Raw genomic sequence first — 16,196 nt, forward strand, 5'->3', positions numbered from 1 at the left:
ATGGGACAGTTAAGACGCTGCAACAAAAACTGCAGAGTGACTGCATGCTCCTCTGTGTGCTTGATCCTGCTGAGATGGCTGAGTGCATTGATTTCTGACATGATCCGAAGGGCTGTAGGGTTTTGGTCGTGTTAAGTTCATGGTGGATACACACATAGGTTTGATTCGAAGTCTTGAAGCGCTGAACTCGTCCCCCTTCATCTCCTGGAAAATCCTTGGCACAGGACTCACCATCTACTGGGAGCTAATGCGATATGATACGACGTTTGCTCCACTGGACCGTTTTTCTTTCTCTCGGTCACACGTGACTTTTCTTCTGCGTCTATACGAGTATGTGCACGTCTTTTCACTTCATCCGCTGCCATGTCACTCGAGCGCCGCTTACTCATCTTCGTGTTCCCCAAGCCTCTTCCATTTCTTCTCTTTTCCAGTTTTAATTTTGCTCATTTTCAGAGGGAAGCTTTACATTTGTTCTGCTATTGTAACGAACAAATGCCTGCTGTCAATGTCTTCCTTGTCCTGCGTCTGTGGGATTCCTGCCAAACGCAGAGCATGAGGGGGGACACCGCATCTCATTATTTCATAGCTGACGACCAGCAATGTGTTCCATGGAGATTAAAGAAATTCAGAGGCAACCCTGTCCCTCACTCTTTTTTCTCTGTCTCTCAGGATGTGTCAGGATGTCTTCCTATCTCATGTGTGTCTTTGCATGTCTCTCTTTATTTTTCTGTCATTTCTTAATGATTTGATGCATCTCATTACTTTATCTTCTACTACTCACGCAAATAAGCCATCACCTTAATCTGTCCGCTTTATAAATAATGTGCTGTCTGAAAAAGCAAGTTTTCTAAAAACAGAGATTATGTTTATATGCAACTGTCTCTCCATTTCCTGCATTAAATTGCGACCTCTTTCCTCTTTTCCCTTACCTCCTCAAAATCCATCTGTTCTATTCCTCTGTGCCATCCTTCCTCACCTTCCTGTGCTGCACCCCTCCCACATTTTGTCCTCTCCCTTTCATCCTCTCTGCCCCATCTCCTTTACATCTTCTTTCCCCTCTCTCTTTTCTCCAGGCTCTCGTGGCTCCTACAGTAGTCAGCACAGTCAGGAGCCCCTTCGGCCCTTGGGGTCCCCAGAGCACCACATAGATCCTATCTATGAAGAACGTGTCTACCACAACAAGGGCCCCATGAGGAGCCTGAGCCAGAGCCAGGGGCCGGACACGGGCCCCTATCGCAACAACACCGGTAAGGCTGTTCTTGCATTACAGCAGTGCAGTTTAATTTTGATTTCTTGCTTTTATTCATGTCTTTTACCTTCTATAATGGCTTTACATGAATGAAATTGAATGTATGTGTTCTTTATTATCATTTTTTTGTTTTTATCTCAGGAGATGAGACACAGGAAATAATTACCCTTTTCTTATTTAGAAATCCTGAAATCCACATTCTGTGTGTTTTTTCATTTTTTTTTTTCCATTTGGCAATGAAACTCATTTAGGCCTTTTTTTCTATTAAACTCACATAGACACACTCATTCTCCCCCATTCCCTCTATAACACCATTGTTTCCAGCAATGTATTTTTGATAGGGCCTCATTGAGCTTATCTCATTGTGGGTTTAGGTACGCCATGTTAATCCCATTACCGTATCATACCCACATGAAAACACCCAAGTTGGTCACGCTACGTTCACAGCTCCCTCGATGTCATTAACCATCCTAGCCTTAATAGCTATCATTAGCATTTGGGTCAGAATCATAGCAGTAAATATGCCACTCCAGACCAGCATTTGAGTTGATCAGTTTGACTCACTTGAAAGGAGCGAGAACCGCCTTAAAGCACAGAGCACAGCTTTTGAAGCACATTTCAGAGTTAGGGGGTCATTTGGTTTTGCTCTTATTCTTGTGGGATGTTGCTTTGATTGCTGCCGGTGGAATTCTGAACAGTGCATAACAGCAGTGGGATTGTCTGTGCAAGCAGGAATTAATTAAATAAGTGCGCTTCAGAAGCGTACAGAGAGGACCCACTGTTATCTATAATTTACTGTGCCTTGTATTTGTACTTTCAATAGATTGGTATAAGAAAACTCACAAAGGAAATTTGCAGTGCAGCTACAAAAATCAATAGACTGTGGATTAGACCGTGTACATTTAATTGCAACACTTGAGGTTTACAATACTCTTCTCCTATGATACAGTATTTTAATAGACTGTCTCATATCGTTTGAGCTATATTCTACATCACAGTACAGCAGCATGAGCTTTTTCCACTAGATATCCGATTTTACCCTGCTGTGCTTCATTCACGGAGCTGCAGTGGTAAATTGACACACCAGGGATGAACCGCATCTTGAAGTCGCTTGGCCTTAACCCAGCATGTTTTAAAAGTCACATGAATAGCATGTGCAGGGACTTGGAGGTTGTCTAATCAGGCTTCATAATGCACAGAGTGATAGCGCGTAGTAAACTGATAAGGGCTGTGCTGACATGGTGAGCGGTAAGTCATTAATTATGTCATTGTGCCTTTTCTCAGTGATGGCAGCCTCACATTATTGGTTCATTAAGCTGGCATGGATCAATGTAATTAATGCTATAAGTCATTTCTTCAGTGGAAAGGCAAGGGAGACATTTCTGTGGGTATTTCACTCTAAAGTTTACCAGGCTGGTCTATATGTGGTGCACAGTGTTAGGCTAATTCAACGCCAGTTTAAACAAGGCACTTGCAGTCAAATGAAGCTCACAGTATTCATTGAGAGCGTGGGCCACCACATTACTTAACTGGACACTTAACTATAGAGATAGACAAAAAGCAATTTAACGGACTATAATTGTGCATATCCTGTTTTGTTTTTTTTTTTTGATTTTTGTGTTTTTAAATTACACTGGGAGCTTCCTGATTGAGTTGAGGACAGAGACGGGAGGAGTGAAATAGGAATCATACAGGTCAGAGCGGAAAAGCAAGTAAAGCAGACACATAGTTTAATCAAGTTTGGTGGGGAGATTTTAGAAGCTAAATGTTGACTCTGACAACAACATTAAGTACAATCACACACCCCTCAGTGCACTTGTTGTTCTGAGGAGCTTGTGTCTCCTCTCAACCTCCTCCATCTTGTAAGAACCCCACAAACAAGCAGACCTGCAGCTTTGGGATGTCTGCTGACATTTTCCTGCAGTGCGGTCGACAGCAGTTTGACAACACGCTTGACAATTCAGTCGGGTTTAGTTTAGAGCACCATCAGTTGGTTAATCTGTCTGTCTGTCACAGCTCAGTTCACTTCCAGGTTCACTGTTGTCCTGAGTGTTACTGTAGTTTAACATCATTGTCACCACATCCAAATACAACTGAGGGAAACGTAAAAATAAGTTGCTGTGAAACATCTGCTCCACCTGTGTGACTGTGTGTATGTCTGTATCTGGTCAAGCCTCCCTGACTCTCTCTCTCTCTCTCTCTCTCTCACACACACACACACACACACACACACACACACACCCTTTATTCTCCCTGACTGCTGGCTCAGCCCCTTCCTCCTCTTTTCACCCATTTTCCCAGCACAACATTACTGCGGGTGCGGGTATGAGTGTGTATCTGTAGGCAGCGGCGCACAGTGTTTCATTCTTGTATTAAACCAGGCCAGCGCCCCAGAGGACTGCAGGTTAATGTGGCCTATTTCAAGCGATTATTCCTGCATGGTCACAGTGTCTCTGATGCACACATGCATCTACATGCATTCTGTCACAAAGAAGAATCGCAGCAAGAAGAAACCTCAGGATGTGGTTTACACATTTGTTTGTTTTTCCAAAAAGACCTTGTGTGCTTTTGAAATCAGCCTGCAGTTTGTCGCTACGTTTTCCTTTCTTTTCAGCCTCCCTGCGTCTGACATCAGCCTCACTCTCCCCATTCTCTTAAGTGGCCTCTCTCTCTCCTTCTGCTGCTTTTGTTTTCTTTTATTTCCCGATCCTTCATCTATCAGTCTGTGTTAATTCTGAGCACAGTGCACAGCAATGACATCTTTTGCTTTAACTCTTCTACTTCTTCTTTGTGCTCCTTTTCTCTTCCTTCCTTCTTTACCTTGACCTGCCCTCCTTCTTTTCTCCACTTTTCTCCCTCCACTCCTGCCTTTGCGCTTACATTTTTTTTTTTGCCTTTGTACCTTCTCTCCTTATTTCATGAACGCTATCTTGGCCCATATTAACGACTCTGACCACTGGGAATAATAGCGGCTCTGAATGGATGTGGCACTTTTTCTCTTTAATAGCCTATCATCAGACCTGCACGTAGCTCAGGTGGCGACAGCGAGAATGGCTAGATTCACTGCCGCGGCTATTTGTCTGCTGCATCTACTTGCCAGGTTGAACTATAGCTGTTGATAAGGGGTGTTATGTGGTTTAACGCTGCTCCCTTCAGTATCTCCTGGAGACAGACGCAAATTCTTCTACAATCATTAATCACTAGGTACAAGTTTATGTTTTCTCAGCCATTAGCAGAAGCAGGTAACTAAAGGATACAGTGTGGGGGAAATTAGGAATTTTGTATGTTTTACATTTCCATCACTACTCTGGTCAGTCCTGTAGTGTTTGTGTTTTTGTCTTATCACCATGGGCTTTATTTTGCATGCACTCCAAAGACATTTAGAGCCTCTTCTTCCATATTCTAAAGTTTAAAGAAACCATTCCCAGCTGTATATGGGAATTACGTTGCTTTATATCTGATGCATCCTATCCTCTTACTCAGCCTCTAGATGAGGATGGAGGATGGACACTGCGTTTTTGTTTCCGGTCCATTTTTGGGTAAATGCAGTGACAGCTGCTGTGTTAAAAGGATCACAAAAAAGTGAACTTACACTTTTTAATATCTGCTTTCTGCAATTAAATTTATGCAGTTCCCAGGGCAAGGGATAAACTCTGTTATATAAGCACAATGACGTGTGTGTGTGTGTGTGTGTGTGTGTGTGTGTGTGTGTATGTGTGTGTTTCTCTGGAAACCAAAGCCTGATTATTGTTGCTTGAAGTTGCAGAGCGAAAGCGCACACATACAGCACACATGCGCAGTATAGAAGCAAGAAAGACATATGAACAAGGCTTTGCATCAAACCATTAAACCAGTCTGCTTTCCCCTTTAAATCTGCTGTGTTCCCTCTGTAATGAGATCTGACACCCTAATGAGGGGAACAGAACAGAGAGAGTGATGGAGGAGAGAGATGAGAGAGCAAAAACAAGCCCAAGAGAGTATGAAGGAATGGATAAGGACGAAGGGGACTTGAGAGAGGATGCAGTTAGCGTCCGTCTTCTGACCAGGAGGCAGGAAAAAGTTTGGCTCACTTCTTAAATACGAGAAGTGACAGTTCCTTGGAAAGGAAGAGGAAAGAGGAAAAAGCTCGCTTTCATCCAGCATGTCCTCTGGTGATGTGGTTTATAAATTTAATGATAGTCACTTGGACTGCGTGTGCATTTAGACAGCTTTAGTTGATGGACATTAAACTTTATTTAGCTGCACATAATGTACAGTATTTCTAGCTTTTTGAATACATGCGTACACGTTCTTCTCCAGCTTTTAGCTCCATGCTATAACAAACCGAAAAGGTATAATTTTATAAAAATGCATATCATCCTATCAATGTACAGTATGGCAGTAGTTTATCTTCTAGCTACCACTAATTACATCTTTACACTGTTGTAGTGTAAAGATGGGACAAAACACCCGATAATTTCTCCCGATACTCCGGCTTCCTCTCACACTCCACAAAAACTTGCACATTAGTTTAACTGACTGCTCTGCATTGCCTCTAGGTGTGAGTGTGTGTGTGTGTGGTTGTCTGGCGACCAGTCCACGGTGAACCCCGCCTCTCGCCTGTAGTCAGCTGGGATGGGCTTCAGCCCCTGCGCGACCCTGACGGATCAAGCGGGTATAGAAAATGGATGGATGGATAAAATCTTAACAACCCTAGTCTCTGCAAAGTAATAGCGATTAGTGGTATTGCAGTATTTTGCACCATTCATGGCGAGTGCATGGGTGAAATAAGGTCAGACTTCTTTAACGCGTAGTCTCTGTAGTCTGAATCACCTCTTCTTTGTCAATTAGAGCCTGATAAAACCTCAGAGCGAACTAAAGCACTGCAGCCCCGTTAAACCTTTTGGCTGAAGCATCTCTCCAGTTACTCCAGTGTGTCACCAGCCAGACTGCGTCTGTCGCCAGGTTAGATTAGTTCGTTTGGCCAGGATCAGTTTCAGCTTGGCCCTTTTAACCTGCTGGTCTTTTAATGAGCATACTTTCTTTTGAACGCCAGTAAAGAAACACTTGTGAGTTTGCACTTAATTATAAAAATGATCTGCTCTAGAAATGTTGGTGCTGGTTAAATACCCAGTTTACGACTTTTAAGCTTTCTGTTCAAAAATAATACTAATTTACTCGAGGGACAGTTTGATGTTAAATATTCTGAAAAGGCAGGAAGGGAAAGAACGACTACTGTAGAAGGAAGAGAGGAACAAAGGAAGTGAAATTTTATTTCTCTGCATTTTCTGATAATTTCTCTCTGCTGTAGTCCATTTTGTAACAGATGAACTGAACTGTGACAGGCAATAAAGCTGTGACCTCCAGCATTATTCAGCTAGGTGGACAACAACTCAGTTTCTAAGTTGAATCCAGGTGATTTATATTGTGGCCTACAGTTGTACAGTATTTACAGGGAGTTTTTGCTGAAGCCTCAGAAAGCTTTAATTACCATCTCAAAGCATCTGACTTACTCCACAGATCAGCACAAATCCTTTCCCTTGCGAAAACATATGGCACATCCTAAATGTAGGTTTAAGTCAAGTTGGTGCCAGTCACTCTGCACCACCTTCATGCTCTCTCTCTCTCTCTCTCACACACACACACACACACCATGGCCTTTACCACTGTTCATACACACTAGCAAACACATGCGTGCACAGGAGCACACAGACAAAAAGTGATTCTACTCGTGTCCCATGCTGTCTCAGCTTACATGATTAGCATATTCTCTGTTTTATCAGCAGTAATGAATTCATGACTGTAGAGAGAAAGATTCATTTGTTTTTGTCCTCAGAGATCACATAAATTTGAAGTCAACACAAAAGCAGCGTCGGCTGTCTTCATCAAATGAACAGGAGCATTCATATCTGCTGTTTAAAGCATGTTTTATTCATTAATTGATTCACAGTTTATTGTCGTATGCAGTGGTTATTACTTCTGTGTTTGCTCTTTGTCTCCCGATTGTTTCTTATCATAAATAACTTGGCTTCACAGCTGTATGATATCTTCAGTACTGACAAGCGGCCTTTTAGCCTCCTTTCTCATGAACCTGTTTCACTCTCGCTCCATTACTTAAGCTGAATCAAACTCAAATGTGCTATGTTAGAAAGTCATGTTCAAATTAAGTGTCATAGTCATCCATTTGCTGACACACTTATCCCATTGAGGGTCGCTGGGGGCTGCAGCTTATTTCAGCACACAGTGGGCGAAGAGCTGCATGAACGCAGGAGAGCGAGAATCACATTGCACCTGGGTTTTACAGAGTGTTCAATCCACCAAACCTGCACGTCTTTGGACTGTGGGAGGAAAGAAAAGGAGCATCTGGAGGAAACCCACATAAACCCAAGAGAAATGCAAACTCCGTACAGAAGGGCCACAGCTGTTGCCTTCGAAGACGACAAGAAGTGAGCCACCATGTTTCCCCGTAACTGTGGTCCATCCATGATATATATATTTGGGAGATATCTAATGGTTTCCAAAATCTAACATATTTTTCAGTATGAAGAATTAAAAGAACTTTAGTGAAATAAAGTGTTAAAAACAGTTAAAATAAAATCCAACATAGTGACATTCAAATGTGATGCAGAAGGCTTGCAGATGCTGCAGATTTTCTTAACGGCAGCAGCAACATTATGCTAATGTGAGACAAGGCAAGCCGAGACAAGTTTCCTTGTGCAACATCTATTAACAGCAAGGCAATTAAAAGCATTACAGTAAATGTAAAGAGACACTGAGACAGGATGTGAAAAAAACCCACCAGGCAATACGAAAAAAAGGTGTATAAATATCCAAACTATTATTGTGACTGTGGCATTCTACAGTTGGGTAAAAGCCATCGTGTCAACCTTTGTAATCCACAATTTTTATTAGAAATTCCCTGGACGGGCGATTGAAGGAAGACACAGCGATTTTGCAGAGGTTCTGAGCATGAAGGAAGGGCGATAGTTGATAGTTGAATAGAGCTGAATGACAATGAAAGCCTATTCTATTCTGTTCTATTCTAGTTGCAAATTTCTAGCTTCAATGCAAAAGAAGGTATATAAATTAACAGCATTTATTCATGACAGTCCTTTTTAGTGTGTCGTATACCTGAATAGATGCCCTGAAGAAGACTGTCATGCTGAAATGCTGCTAATTTATTAAAGCATCACAGGCATGATTATGCTTCTGCCTTCCTTCACATCATTAGAGCTTTTCTGCCATACATGAGGGTTTGACTTTCAGTGGCTGTATGCATTATATAAAGAAAAGAAAATCTTTTTTTTTTTTCAGTTTTTTTTTTGTCTCTATTGTCCTTCGACAGCATGAACATTTAGCAGACTGAAGCCCCTGCTGTGTCTAAGTGTCACGCTTGGAGAAAGACATGGCACCTTGAGTCGTAGAGACAAGAGTCCTACAGCTCTCACACTGCAAAGCACTGCATACTTGATACTAAAAATGCAAAGGAGGGAATTTGTGTGTGTGTGTGTGTGAGTGTGTGTTTGTGTGTGCGTGTGCATGGCTTCCAGTGTTTCCAGCTCAGGAACATCAAGAGCTGTGTATTGGCCAGGAGGCTTTCCCAGGGATAAACAGAGAGAGAAACTAATCCTTACTCTCCTTCACATCCAAGAAGTGTGTGTGTGTGTGTGTGTGTGTGTGTGGGTGTGTGTTTGTGCATGTGTGCTTCATCCGTGGCTGCTGTAGGCAAGGTTGTGTGTGTGCATGCTGTTGCATGACCTTAAAGCACTAGGAAAAGATTTGTTACATGCACACATGTTTAGTACTTGTCAATCACTTACATATTTAGAAATCCATGTTTGTGTGCTTGCGCGAGTGTGTGTGTGTGTGTGTGTGTGTGTGTGTGTGAGAGACTGAACCAAGGGGTTTTGTGTAATCGTGCTGAGCGCTGAAGCGTGTCGAGAGAAAGGACATGTCCTCAGCTCTGATCACATAGTCAACTACAACCACAATAGAGGGGAGAGAGATAGTGAGACACAAGGGTTAGGGAGGAAAGGGGGAGAAAAACATGAAATGAAAAGATGATGGAGAGAGAATGACACAGAAGCAGAGAAGGGAGTGAAGTACAGCAAAAGAGCGAGGGCAGGGACTGAAAGGGAAGGCTTCAGAAGAGATGGATGAGAAGGAAAAGATGGATGGAGGTATAGACAGAGAGGGACACATCTAGAGGGGGAAGAAAGAAAGAAGTAAAGAAAAGGGCAAGGGAGTAATGGAGGGAGAGAGTGACAGAGACAGAGTAGGATTGAAAGAAATGGAGGCAGAGATGAAAGAAGGAGGAGGGAGGATGGACATGGAAAGCTCTGAGGATTGGTTTGATCTCCCCTCCAGTTTTTTTCCCCTGCTCTCCCACCCCCACCCCCTCGTTTTCCTCCATCTATTGCACATTCAGCGAGGGCTCCCTCGCCCAGAGGAAAAGTCAGCCTTGCTCTAAGCTAGCCGGCCCCTCAGCCGCCTGGCTAATTGCAGAGGTATCACTGTGTCAAATGACTAATAGAGTTTCCCTTCCTGTCGCTAATCTGCCAGCAGGAGCACAGCCGCGATTTGTTTACTCTGCACTGAAGCAAGGGAATACAAAGACACACCCGCCCTTTTATTTCCTCCCAAACACAATTTCATGCTGCCAGAGCGTTAGGTGTGAGAGGTGTTAGTGAAGCGAGCGTGTGTGTGTGTGTGTGTGTCTGTTTGTACACACAAGGCACATTTCATGATTTGTTTAATATTTCATGAAACAGCACAGTGGGTTTACCTCATGCTGGTCTTTAGCAGATTCAGACGCACTCGCTCAAACTCGTGCACGCGTATATTTGTGTTACTATACTTGAGAGGACCTTTTCTTTTTTTTTTTAATTCCATCATCTAAGCCTGACCTTAAACTCTGAAACATGCTGAACTTTAAGCCTGGAAACTGAATCTAATTCTAAACTTGAACTAATCAAGTCCTAACTCAGACAATGCTTCGAACGCTGGTCGAAAATGTCCATTACTTCAAAGTTCTTGGACTCCAGCTGGGTCTCACAAAGATGGGAATACAAGATACACACACAGTGACCCACACGCATGCATAAACAGGCGCCCACACACTGATTTTTGCCAGGCAGTATTGGCCCTAAAGGTCAAGTCATCAGTCAAAGCACACCATTATCGGGGCAAATGATAAATTCAGCAGTCCTCTATTTACTTAAAGTAGGAGAAGAAGAGCGGGAGAGCAGACAGCAAGATTGAGTGAAGAAGAAAATGGAATGCATAAAGAGGCGCTGAATACAGAGAACAGAGTGTGAAAACACAGCTGCAGGAGAGCACCATAATTTGGCAGGACATTTTTTGGGGGGGTTTCTCTATCTTTATATTCCATACCATCTTTCTCTATCGTTCATGCTTTCTTTTCCTTTTCAGTCTGTGGTGACAGCACAGACTGAAAATAATTTGTGTGTTGTCCTTCACTCTTCTTCTTCTTCTTCTTCTTTTTACTGCTCTCCCGTCTCCTGATTTTGCTCTCGGGGTTTGTCCTATTTGGGTGTCATGTCTCTTGGTGAGTGCACACTGACACTGGTGGTGTTAGCCTAAAGCCCCAGCCACTAATGAGATGTTCAGAAAGACAGACATACCACAGACGCCATTCAAAGAGGGCAGAAAAGACTGAGCTTTGCTTCTGATGGGAGTAACTCTGCTTCATTACCCTCCTATACCCTCTGTTCTGCACTGCTGTACTGTCACTAACTCCCATCGCCTCTTGTTTCCTCCCTCTGCCCTCTGGTTTGGCTCTTTTCTAGGCTGCAGCTCCATCACTCTCCCCCATCTCTCCCTGCCTAATTCTTTGGATCTTTGTCAAATTTGTGGCATCAGTAGAAGAGCACACACACACACACACACACAGCCTGTAGACTCATGGGCATTGCATGGCAAAGTCAGAAAGTTGGTTCTTTCACTCTCTGGCTGGCAAAGGATTTTTGTTAACCTGATTTATGAGTTAGAAAATAAAAATATGCTAATGTGGTTACATCATCCACAAGGTTCCTTGTGCCTCTGGTGGGTCGACTAATGTAATTTTAGCAGTAGTTGTTGCTTTGTAAAATGATGGCTGAGGTTTGGTTTAATCTGTAGGAAAAAGACGTGTAGGAAGATCAGAAGTGTGTGTGTGTGTGTGTGTGTGTGTGTGTGTGTGTGTGTGTGAGAGAGGTGAAAAAGGGAGAGATAAGAGGGTTGTGAAGGTCAAGTAAATGCCACCACTCAAGACAGCACTAAAGAGCAAGTTTGTTGGTCACATAACGATGAGACACTCAACCTCAGCTCACACACACACACACACACACACACACACACACACACACACACACACACACACACACACACACACACACAGGCTCCATTCCTTTGTTAATTCAGCCCGTATATAATCTGTATGTGTGTGTGTTATGTGAGATGCAGTGCTTGTGTCGCAGCCTGTGGGTATATGTTGTGAGTGTGCACTTTTCCATCCAGATGCGTTTTAAAGGTTAATTCTCTTTGTAAGAGGAGGCTCATTGGCCCACAGTCAACAACGCGGCCACATATTGATTTCAAGGCTCTGTGATTTATCTTGTGCTCCTCGAAGAACGCATTCACGTTGTGTTTTTGCATGTGTGTACACGTGTGTTGCCGTACCTTGGTCCTAATGACAGATGAGATGGATCCTGGCCCACACCGTCTGTCTCAGTGTTTTTACAGGCAGAGAAACGAGCCCCCCAGACTCACATTAACACCTTGATATATCACCGAGCCGCCGCTCCAGCGCAACAGGGAGGGCAGGTGACAGTTACTGTGCCTCTGCAGACTGCTTACATCGCACAGGAAATCCCCATTCAATTTCCATCGCACTCTAAAGAGAGGAAGCTTCTTGGTTTACTTCTTTTTATTTTGTGTTTCTTTTCTTTTTTCAGTTCTTATTGCTCACCAAGATGATGTCTCTCAAAGAAGCTTATGAATGAAGTTTCCAGTTTTGACTGCATGGGAATGACAGGTTAATGACTCATTTGAGAAGCAACGCTAACACTTAACAAAACCTCAGTGTTAAGAAAACTAACTAAAGGGAATTTTTATGAAGCTGCTGTACTTTGCATAGAAATAAAAGTATTGCTTAGTTGGTCTCAAGTATTTCTGTTGACTGAAGTAAATCTGCTTTTAGATTGAAAGGATTTATCATTAATTGTCTGTATTGTTCTAAAAAAAAATCACATGGTTTCAACTATAATATAGTCGAAGAAAATATTTTTGACACTACATCGCCAGTACACTTTATAGCAGTTATTTTATAGTAGGTAATTCTATGCAGTTTATATTTCTACATTTTTTTATCCACAAAAAAACACATTGATTTCAGCTGCCATTAAAATAATCTCAAACGTTTGCCTGCGGAACTTTTGTCAATTTTTCTCTTTTCTGTCTTCGATCCTTCCCTCTGTTGAACACTGGTCCTTGTTGTTAATCCTGGGCATGTGGCCAATGTTTGTCAATCCATGTGGAGAAACTTTTGTCTTCTCCTCCCTTCCTCTCCTCTTCTCCTTCGGTCTCCTTGTCTGACCCGCAGACCTGACCCACCGTGTCCATGACCAGATCCTAAGTTATGTCCTCTGTCCCTACTTTCCCACCATAGCTCCCTCCTCCCCTGGTGTCGACTCCGCCCCTTTGCAGCGCACAGGAAGTCACGGCACAGGGACAGGAAACTACAGCCGTGGTGGGACCAACAACTACGCCACCGTGGGACCGGGCTACACCTCTAGCGGAGGTGGTGGAGGTGGAGACCTGTATGGCTCGGACCCCTACGTGGCGGACCCCTACCGCACCCTCCAGTACTGCCCCTCGGTGGTGGAATCGCCCTACAGCAAGTCTGGACCAGCCCTACCACCTGAAGGCAGCCTGCAGCGCTCACCTTCCATCGACTCCATTCAGAAAGACCCCAGGTAGGATGAAATATGTGTGTGTGTGTGTGTGTGTGTACAGTGTGTGTGTAGCTCAGCTCACCTATTGAAACATCACTAACTTATGGCGTCTCTTTGGGTCGCAGTGATGTTGAACACATCTGAGGTCAAACGCACATATTTTACAAACCTCCCAATCGTGTTGTGTGCGTGCACTCATGCATACCTTGGTGACAGCCAACACGGCTACAGATAGCACTCACTCACCACCACAAACCACGCAAGGATCTGCCTTGACTGATGTCTGATGAAATACAATCCAGGGAGGCTGCTTTGACTAATACATTCAGAAGTTTGAAGGCTCATCAGACACCAAAACCCTGCACAAGGATTTATAATGCGATAAGGGTGGATTTTACGTCTCCCAAAAGTTCATGTCAACAACATTCATTTTATCTGCTGTCTAGACAGTCTTGAGGGAAACAGCAGCATTAGCATGTTTACCTTCCAAAGTTATGTACCAGGAATTCACCCTCACTTATATTTGATTAGCCCACTCAACGTGTTAGCAGAGGATGTCACGTTGCATCAGGCCAGGTTCAGCTTCTTTTTTTGGGCAGAGGACTCTGCATATTTCTGTCTGAGCCCTCTGCGTTGCATCCCAATGCAGAGACAAAAAATGTGAAGTAAGAAAAGATGCTGTTTCTCCCGTCACACACCGGTTGTTTTGGAAGCTCCATTTTGCCTCGCTTACTATCACAATGTGTGTGAAAGAGCTCTACTGGGCTATGATCACAGCCATCCTGTCTTCGCAATTAAGCAAAGCTCACTTGCCCCTCTTTATTTATACATATTTATTTCACAGGACTCTTGATGTATAATTCCTTTAATTACAGAGTGAGAGGAGCTGAGATGTGCATGGATCAAGTCTCAGCAGCAGCTGTCAGTCAACAGAGAGAGAGAGAGACAGGCAGAGTGAGAAAGGGAGACGGAGCGTGTGAGAGAGGGAAAAAGATGACAGAATAAGTGCGAGAGGATGGGAAAGAATAATTTAAACAAAGAAGAGAAAGAATGGCCGAATGACGTGTGCACAGCGAGATAAATGTACAGTTTGTATGAAGTGTCTGATAATGAGGCCACGGTGGTTTATTATTCAGGTAATGTGACTCACTGGCTCAGGTCTCCCTTCTTGTTTCACACAGCACAAGTTGTCTTTAATGTTCCCACGCAGTGAAAACATTATTTATGGGCTGGAAACAAAACAGAATTCCCAAAATGTAGATTTTCTTTGTTCAGTTATTGACTGAGTAAAATAAACTCATTGTCTCTCTTTTTCTCATTTTCATATTCACACCAGGTTTGGGAAGCCTTTGTTATTTGCACTCAGTTGCAGTTTGCTGTCTGCACTGTGTTGTTTGTGTACGCAGAAAATTCCTCTCGAATTCAGCAAGAGACAAAGCAATAATACATGTTCTGTTTTCTGTAAGGTGTATCTATACCTGCCAGTTTTGTGACAAAGGCACATTAGTCACACAGCAACAACGTGCACAGCTGCAACAGAAAGTAGAAATAAGTTTCTCAAAGAGAAGCTGCAGAGAGGAGAAGTGAGAGGTGAGCACGGGTCGCTGAGATAAGGAACAGTCTCATGAATGGCAACACACATACACACACATAGTGAACTCACTGATGTGTGGCTGCATGAAAACAGAGAAGAAGAAGAAGAAGAAGAACATGATGACAATATGTAGTGACAAAAGAAGGAAGAAAAATGCAATGCCATGCACATCAGGGTGCCTGAAATTTTAACGCTCATTAAAGGATCATCCTGCAAATGTGTTTATCTATTTATAAAGCTGAGGAGATCTGCCATTCATTACTGTACAATATGGAAAACAGCTTTTACGTTGTTGCTGCTTTTACTGTGTGATCCGCTCGGGAAAAAGCAGTGAAAAATTTTAAAAGTTCATTGCACTACTTTAGTTAAGACAAGAGGCTACAAATTTCTTTTTTCATTGCAAAGAACTTCTGTGTAGTTTCATCAGCTTTTTACTGTTTTGTGTCATGAAAACATGAAAAACATCAGACTGACATTCAGAGTGTTATAGCAAAGTGCTTTTTATTTCATTTGGAGTAAAGAACTGGTTGAAGTTCTGAAATCGCAGCTGATCTGGACACTCTTTTATCGTTTATTTTCATCTAGAAATGACCAATATTTACAATAAACTGTAGCCACAGCAGGCTCTGAGCTGTACTAACTGTTAAATTTTAAAACTGAGACTCTGCAGAGAATGTAGAAGTTGGTTTATGAGCGTACAAACACATGCACAAACTATTATCTTTACTGTACCTGCAATAACGTTGGAGCCACTGGAGTCATTAACAAGCTCACATAAGAGATCACTTTGTTTCCCTTAGTGCTTCAAGCTTCATATACTGCATGTACACAAAACCAGAAAGACATATTGTTTTTCCCCCGTTGCACTTTATTTTAGACAATAAACCACCATTAAAGAATTTTCTGTGTTGAATGCGGCCTGCAGAGATCTATAAAACCTTATTTAATTAAAAGTTCCAAAATTATTCATGATTATTTTAAAATTCAGTGGGAGCAGGATGGTGTGAAAATGCTTTAGACTCAGCGTGTTTTTGTTTTGCTTTTTTCATTTCGGCCGGCCATGAACTCCAAGCCATTTACAACCACTGGCAGCCAAAGTGCTCTAAACATGAAAAGTAAATGAGTGCATTTTCACAGCGAAGAGGTTATTTTTGTATCCCATTCACAAATTTTGTACAAACATCTCATTTCACAATCACAATTCATTTGACATTGACATGACAAAAAACATGAAAAATTCAATAAACTAAATATTCAGGTTCTGAAGAGGCTGAATTTTATAAGGCGGATTTGTGACATCACAAGTAGTTTGGCAGCCAATCCTGGTCGTGTATTCAGTGTACACGTGTGATGTGAAAATTTGAAGCCTCAAGTGCACAAACACTGAGACTGGACTTCACAGTGAAGGAGGAGACATCTT

The 16,196-nt window shown here is 42.7% G+C and overlaps 1 protein-coding gene across 9 annotated transcripts in view; it reads left to right on the plus strand.

Moving 5' to 3' along the window:
* Positions 1-16,196, plus strand: part of ctnnd2a (catenin (cadherin-associated protein), delta 2a) — a 222,589-nt gene that overhangs the window by 118,130 nt on the left and 88,263 nt on the right. For all 9 annotated transcript variants that reach the window (XR_006841506.1, XR_006841504.1, XR_006841505.1 and 6 more), the window contains 2 exons: positions 1,074-1,247; positions 12,897-13,203. Coding sequence is in view for 6 of the 9 variants with exons in the window: in XM_046372048.1 (XP_046228004.1) it covers positions 1,074-1,247; positions 12,897-13,203 (481 nt within the window). In the remaining 3 variants the exon portion in view is untranslated. The remainder of the gene's footprint in view (positions 1-1,073; positions 1,248-12,896; positions 13,204-16,196) is intronic.

Source organism: Scatophagus argus, chromosome 18 (assembly GCF_020382885.2).
Source record: "Scatophagus argus isolate fScaArg1 chromosome 18, fScaArg1.pri, whole genome shotgun sequence".
NCBI classification, from domain to species: Eukaryota; Metazoa; Chordata; class Actinopteri; family Scatophagidae; genus Scatophagus; species Scatophagus argus.